The sequence below is a fragment of the Oenanthe melanoleuca genome, chromosome 15 (genome assembly GCF_029582105.1).
Source record: "Oenanthe melanoleuca isolate GR-GAL-2019-014 chromosome 15, OMel1.0, whole genome shotgun sequence".
Classification (NCBI taxonomy): domain Eukaryota; kingdom Metazoa; phylum Chordata; class Aves; order Passeriformes; family Muscicapidae; genus Oenanthe; species Oenanthe melanoleuca.
This window is the reverse complement of record NC_079349.1, coordinates 10,510,106-10,517,515: the sequence shown is the minus strand read 5'-3', so window position 1 is coordinate 10,517,515 and position 7,410 is coordinate 10,510,106. Positions and strand designations below refer to the sequence as shown.

Sequence of the window (7,410 nt, the reverse complement as noted above, 5' to 3'; positions counted from 1 at the left end):
GTCCTTTAAAATCAGGTTTTATTTGTCTTCTCTGCTCTCTCATGTAGCAGAATCCTGCTCTTCTTGTCTGCACACAAGTCTAAATAAATGGCACCACAGGAAAATAACCATTTCCCTCTAGTGTTTGGACAAGGAGGCAGACTGGACCATACAGGCTCTAGTTTTAATCTCCTCCCTCTTCTCCTGAGTTTGGAGCTTTTCCTTTGGCTTTTGATGCTTCTAAAATTAATGTCTTACCAATGATCACTGATTGAGGATGTGCTACTGCTAAAGCTTCCTGGTGAGGTTTGTGTGTCATCTCTTCATTTCCTCATTGCCCAAAATGTGTAGAGATTAAAAGCTGTTACTGCCCTGTTAGGCACTCCCTTTCCTGCTGACATTGCAGAAGTAGATTTGGGAGCAGAAGGGTTTTTTTGTTTTTTTGGGGTTTTTGTTTGGGTTTTTTTGTTTTTGTTTTTGTGTTTTGTTTTGTTTTGTTTTTTTATTAATGTAGTCCTAGGCATTGCAGCTTTGCTGTCCTTTGCTTCTACCCCTACATCCCAGAGCAGCTGAGTGAGCAGGTGCTGGGCCCTGCTGTCCCAGGTCGAGGGATTCTTTCTGAGCTATGTTTTTACCAGCAACCACGCTCTGTGCTTAGAGCCCTCTGTGCGTGGGTCATCCCTGCATGTCCTCCCATGTCCTCCTGGTCTGGTTCCTCTCCTGCTGGAAGAGATTACCTCAGCCCAGGCTGTCCCATTAGGAGCTCACACACAGCTGCATCCCACACCTGAATTCCATTCAAGTCTCATCTGCAGAGGCACTTGACAAGCAGCCTGAAGCAGGTCACAGGGATCACGGCTCTCACTCTCTGTCACTAGTTATCCAGTGCCATGTAGTGACAAATTTAGCAAAACAGGCACTGGCTGGCAAGTGCTGTCATGTTGCCACTACCAAGCCATTCCAACAGTAGTTTAGGAAAAGCCCCAGGCTGCCCTATGAGTACAGATTGCCTCCACCCTCCTGCACTCACAGCCATTACTTACAAACCTCAGTCCAGCCTCGGTGTGCCATACTTCGTCCAAAGAAGAATCAGCACATTTTAACTAGAGGGTCAGTTACTCATTGGTGAGGAAAACCTCCATCAGTAGCCTCATTCAAGAGGGTCAAACTCCATCACTGTGCACCGTTAGAGACACAGGGGGCAGTGTGCTGCTCCAGGCAGCCTCCTCAGCCTCGGTAGGCCTTCAGCAGCTGGCCTGCAATCACCAGTCTCTGGATCTCACTGGTCCCCTCGTAGATCTCGGTGATCCGCGCGTCGCGGTAGTGGCGCTCTGCTGGCATCTCTGTCACATAGCCCATCCCACCCAGGATCTGGATAGCCTGAAACAAAGGCAGCAGCTCAGAAAGGAACTGGGGCAACAAATCTATTTTCCACAGAATGGACACACAGCCATTTTTAAGAGGAAATGAGCCCACTGCAAGCATAATGGGGAAGGTGGGACACATGGGGATGATTGCAGCTCATTTGTGATGATAGGAATACACAGGACTGATCTGGATAAGAGTAATATGGATATTCCAGATGGGCAATTAATTGCTTGAGAGATATCTGTCAGTGATCCAGTCTAAGGTGCTTTTGTTAAAGACGGGACACTAAACTGAGGAACAGAAGATCTCATCCAGGTGCAGTAGTCATGACTGGTTGTCCCATGCTCTCTTCCACATTGCTGCTCCTTCTTAAAACTGCCACTGCCCTGGAGAGCAGCAGGCACAGGCCACTTTAGTAATACAGCTGCCACAGCCCAGTATAAATCTCTGCCATCCTCCTACTTCCCCACAACCTGTGAAGGTGGTTGTGCTAATCGGCTTCAGCCATAGGGCTGGTTGCTTACTTGATTGGTGTGTTTCAAATATAAATTAGTAAATTCCATCCCACCTTCCCAAAGCACTTGTGAGCCATACATCATCCCCACATGATGTATGTCAGAGTTGTTAATTGACGGTTACCTGGTGAGCGATGGACGTTGCAGCTTCTGATGCAGCCAGTTTGGCCATTGCTGCTTCCTTTGGGGAAGAAAAACATCACTGAAGGTGCAGCTGTCACAAAAAGGAACCCCTCACCTGGACAAGCAGCTTGAATGCTCACCCAGCAGCTGTGCAGAGAGACAAGCCTGCTGCTGGTGCTAGCTGAGAGCAGCCATCCCTCTCCCCGTGGTTATACCGAGCAGCTGCTCAGGGTGGGCCACAGGCCCAGGAGCTGCTGGGGTTAACATCCCAGCAGCACTGGCTGGGCAAGCACTGAGCACAGCAATGCTCTATGGAGTGAGGTTCCCTGGCCTTGAGCCTGTGACCTATGCTGTGGCTGCTGGAAAAAAGCAGGGCTAGAAATACCTTAGTGAAGGGCTTTCCATTGTCCTTCAGCATTGCAGCTCTCCAGGTCAGCAGGCGTGCACCCTCCAAGGCCACAGCCATGTCTGCCAGCTTGAACTGCAACAACAAACACAGCGTTTGGTCCAGGGCCTCTGCCTGCACAAGGGGACAGCTGAATTCTCCCACCCCGGGGCCATCTAAGGAAATAGAGCCTCTGTCCCAACAATTAGTTTTAACAGCATTTTAAAAGAGAATTATCACCCTGTTTATCCCAGACAGCACAAAGTGCACTGTGTCCCTGACACCACGCCCAGGAGCACACATGGACTTTTCACCAGCCCAGCACCCTGTGGAACTGTCCCCTGTGCCCAGCTCACACCTGCACTGCCTGGAGCTTTGTGATGGGTGACCCAAAGGCCATTCTCTTCTCAGCATAATCCACAGCACAGTCCAGAGCTGCCTGGGCTATTCCGAGTGCCTGTGAGGCAATACCAATCCTTCCTCCATCCAGAGTTTGCTGAGAAAGACACGAAATATATATATAAATCAAGTCATATTTGATCAAGAATAGTACACACACATTTCTGATGTTGCTGGAAAACTGCTGTAGCCTTAAAATCCTCTGGTCAGAGAGCTCCTTGATTCAGAATGTTCCCAGTTATGCAGGAATAGAGTTGTAACAGGCACTGCCACTGCAGAGAGAAGGCAGGAGTTCAACAATAGGAGGAGAAAACAGGGGGATTGCTTATTAGCTGGGAGAGAAAGAGAGCGTGCAAAATAAGGGAAACAGCACAACAAGGATCCGCTCTGGAAGGGACTGGAAAGAACTCTTCAGGCAGACCCAACTCACTCTGCAGCTGATTTTACTTTGGAAATCTGGTCAGTTTTCCTTTTTTACCCTCATTGTTAGGACACATATGTGAAAGCATTTTTCAAACTGATTAGTGAACCCAGTCGATTACCTAACTTAGCTCAAATGCCTACTCTGCCCCTCTGTGCACAAGAAGAAATTGCAGCACAGAGAGAAAAGGCTTCATCTTCTCAACCCTGGGCTGAAGGTCTTTACAGAACTGTCAGTCACCAGCCACTTTTAGTTCTGGACATAATGGAATGGGCTCTGCTCCAGGGAGCTCAGCCCAAAATATCAGGCCAACAAAGGGTGTTTTGCCCCTCCAGTGAGAGCACTGACCACTCTCAAAGGACAGGGCTTCACTGCAGGAAACAAAACTGTTCCCAGCTGCCTTGCTCCTCCTCAGAAGTCACATGCATACCATAACTCGGCTGTCATTCACCTTGAGACACTCTCCAAAAGTTGTCGTGGGCCTCCAGGACAACTTTCCTTTGCCACAGTGTTCACAAGGGGAAATGCTGTGTTTTCCCTTTATCTATGGGTACAACTGAAGGAACTGAGGATTGGGAAAGAAGAAAAATTAAAATATACTGTCCCTGTTGACACAGCACCTCAGTGGCATCAGCATTGCTCCAGCTGAGAACTGCCACAATAGAAGAACTGTCCAGGATCTGTGTAAATTAAACATTCATCAGGCTCTGGGAATGATTCCTCCCATGTTGGCAAGAAGGGTTTACACTTAACATGACACAAAACAGCTGATGCAAGCAGTCCTCATTGAAGTGACTGCTTCTGGAAATGGTTTACAAAATGGTAAGCTTGGGAGCTGCAGCTGTACACAGTCACAGCATCACCCCCATCCCTCTCTTACCATGGCGATTTTGAAGCCCATTCCTGGCTGCCCCAGGAGGTTGGCCTTGGGTATCCGGCAGTCCTCAAATATCAGGTTGGCAGTGGAAGAGGCTCGGATTCCCAGTTTGTCTTCTTTCTTCCCCAGTGACAACCCAGGTGTTGGCATGGGAACCAGGAATGCACTAATGCCCTGCAACAAGACCCAAACTCTTAGGAATGGTGTCTTCTTACCTTCCCACTTCCTTGGCTGTCAACAGGTTCCCTCCATTTTACATAAAAGCCACATATCCAGGAAACCAGGAGGAGGGAAGAGAGAGCTGAGACAGAACAAAACAGAACACATGAGCCCCTCCTCTGCTCAATGCCTGCAGGGCCATGAAAACACAGTCCCAGCTGTGGCAGTGCTCCTCCACAACTCCTCCACACCCACCCCTTTTTCCTGACTGATACAAACTATCACACCTTGTGTTTCAGGGATTTATCTGTAGTAGCAAACACCACGGTGGCCGAGGCATCCCAGGCGTTGGTGATCCAGGCCTTGGTGCCATTCAGAACCCACTCATCCCCATCCAGCCGTGCCACGGTGGAGGCTGCACCCGCATCGCTGCCGTTTCCTGAGCAAAAAGCAGCAAACAAACCTCAGATGATTGGTCACACACTGGGGCAAACCCACGCCCCTCCTGCACCCCATGAGCTCATGGCACCTCTTGAACTGTGGCAGAGTAACCCCCGTCCCTCCCACAAGACAGGGAAAGGCCCATGAGTGCAAAATGTCCAGAGCTCTGTCACACAGGCAATGAGTATCTTCAGCAGAAACCATAGGATGGCAGTTCATACACTGGGTACTGAGACACAGAACTCTATACGCCACCCTACTACAAACTGTTCCAGTTTCAAAGACCCAAAGTCTATCCTAAACCTGACCAAGGAAAGAAGCTACACCAGGTTCTTTGCAACACAGATGGTAACAGTCACATCACCTGGTTCACTGAGGGCAAAACATCCAATTTTCTCTCCACTGGTGAAGGGAGCAATCCACTGGTGCTTCTGCTCTTCAGAGCCAAACTTCAGTATTGGCCCTAAATACAGGGACTTTAAGAATTTAGTGTTGTTAGTGCCTCTTGAAGATACAACCAATCAAGTAACTTCCTAATGTGCCCTCCAACACACCAGAACCAACCACAGGAACAGACCCACTTCTCCCGAAGAGCCCCCTGCCATGCCAGCCTCCCTCCGTGCCTGCCCTCACGCTCACATTGTTGACGCTGACGATGACGCCCGTGGAGGCGCAGCCCCTGCTGATCTCCTCCACAGCGATGGAATAGGCCAGGTAGTCGAGGCCTGCTCCTTTGTACTTCTCTGGCACGTCCATAGCCAGCAGCCCCAAGGCACCCATCTTCTTCACCTGACAGGGAATGGACAGGTCACATCCTCTGCAGCACCAGTGTGCCAGCAAATACACACAGACACATGGAGAGCAAGACATGTCATGAGAGGGCTACACCCAGCGGAAAAGATGCATCCAACTCCCGGTGAAATGGGAATCTGAACAAACTGAGAAGTGTCCCCAGATCCCAGTGACTTCAGCAGGAGCTGTACAGTTACTGTGTGTTTAAAGAGCTCTCTTCAGTACTGGGAAAGGAGGAACCTTCTGAAGGTGAAATAGGGAGACAAAACTTCACCAGCCTCAGCCTCCCACCAAAGCTTTACACTTGCATGTCTCACGTCAGTAAAAATGGGAAATCTAGCTTATAAAAATCATCAGAACTTTACCTTTGAGTCTGCTGAGCTTCAGCCTAGGACTGCACAAAGGAAGAATTTTATAGAATGAATTACTGCAGAAAACAGTGGTGCAAGGTGATTTTTTTTCATTCCAATAAAGCCAGATCTTGCTTCCCGGAGAATTTTTTTGTTAGTTACATTGCAAGTACCCCAAGTGCCCAACTAGACCCCTTGCTTTGTAACCATAAGCCTCTGCTTGCTTTTAGAGGAACGGGGGAGAATTTTTAGCTACGTAATTTCCCTCCTATGTGGCACCCAAAAGACCAATCCTCCACATTAAATCCAGAAGATCAACAAGACAGCCACTGATTCTGTGTATGTTGCTTCATCTTGTTTGCATCTTGAATTTTCTCCTACACATTGAAGCCAAAAGACTCAGAATTAAATGTGAAATTCTCAGATAAGAACAGTAAGTAGTAAAATTATTTTCTTCCTTAGGATAAGTGTGACTTTCCGGGCTACCATCCTTATACCTTACTAGAAAGAGAAATGTGACAAAACTCTCATGCCTCCAACAGTGTTTGCCTGGAGTCTCTTGCTAATATAACAGGATCTATTTTGCTGGAGCTTTGTATTTTATTGCTTAACACACACACACACTGGTGTGCCTTTCCATAAGAGAAATCACTGGTTTGGCTGGAGTTTCAATTTTTTCACAGCCCCAGAAGATGAGCAGCAGGTACCTCCTGATCACTTTCTTCCACCATCTGAAACCATAAACCATTATCTGCAGTCTGTAAAAGTGCTTAATGAATTTTATAAATAAATTTTATAATTTGTATTGCAACCCACAGGTCAGTATGAGAACCAAAAACTCAGTGGAACTAAAGCCAGATACAAAGAAACGCAAGTAAAGGTGAAGAGTCAAAATGCCCTGTGGGAATTACAACGTCCACATTCAGAATGAGTTGATCTAAACTTCAATTTTCTGCTAAACCGGACCTGGATATACATTTTGCCTCGGCCCGAGCGGTCCTGCCCCAGAGCAGCAGGAAGGGGGTCTCTGGCTGTGCCACCCCAACCCACGCACCCACCTGCTCGGCCGGGAAGCGGTGCTCCTTGTCCAGCTGCGCTGCAAGCGGCATCAGCTCCTTCTCGGCGAAGTCCCGGACCGTCTGCCGCAGCATCTGGTGTGTTTCGGGCAGCTCCGCGCTCTGGTACACGGTGTGCAGCCGGCGGCACCGCAGGGCCAGCGCTGGAAGCGGGGAGGGGACTCAGGGCTGAGCGCCGGCCCGTGAGGGGCTCGGAGGGTCCCCCCACCCCGGGACAGCCTCCCACAGCCCCGCGGCCCGGCTGAAGGGCGGCGTCACTCCGCGCCTGAGGGGACGGACTGGCCTCAGGCAGGCCCTGAAGGGCACCGGGACGCCACGTCCCGCGCAGGCCGCGGCCCCTTCCCGCCCCTCCCGCGTGTCTCGCAGCCCCCCGAGCAGCCGCGACAGAGCGAAGCCGCTCCCGCCACCCTCACCCCGGGGCGCTCCGCCGCCACCGCAGCGGGACAGAGCCGCCGCCATCGTCGCCGCCATCGCGCCGCCTGAGGGAGCGCGGGCCCGCCGCGCACGCGCGCCCCCTAGCGGCGC

The 7,410-nt window shown here is 50.2% G+C and overlaps 1 protein-coding gene across 1 annotated transcript; it reads right to left on the bottom strand.

The window, feature by feature from the left end:
• On the bottom strand, positions 1 to 7,410 carry ACADS (acyl-CoA dehydrogenase short chain). Its single transcript, XM_056504576.1, has 10 exons — positions 7,299 to 7,410; positions 6,868 to 7,028; positions 5,307 to 5,456; positions 5,032 to 5,143; positions 4,514 to 4,665; positions 4,071 to 4,241; positions 2,729 to 2,866; positions 2,371 to 2,466; positions 1,987 to 2,043; positions 1 to 1,359 (listed from the first exon to the last, which is right to left on the bottom strand). Exons 1-10 carry the CDS (start codon positions 7,354 to 7,356, stop codon positions 1,207 to 1,209), a joined length of 1,248 nt encoding a protein of 415 aa, XP_056360551.1. The 5' UTR covers positions 7,357 to 7,410; the 3' UTR covers positions 1 to 1,206.

Bases quoted from the DNA above. Each gene is read 5' to 3' on its own strand.
- ACADS (XM_056504576.1), bottom strand. From the start codon at position 7,356: ATGGCGGCGACGATGGCGGCGGCTCTGTCCCGCTGCGGTGGCGGCGGA. The intron at 7,029-7,298 runs GTGAGGGTGGCG...CCCCGCTTCCAG, and splicing joins TGGCGGCGGAGCGCCCCGGG to CGCTGGCCCTGCGGTGCCGC. The intron at 5,457-6,867 runs GTGGGTGCGTGG...ATTCCCTGTCAG, and splicing joins ACCGCTTCCCGGCCGAGCAG to GTGAAGAAGATGGGTGCCTT.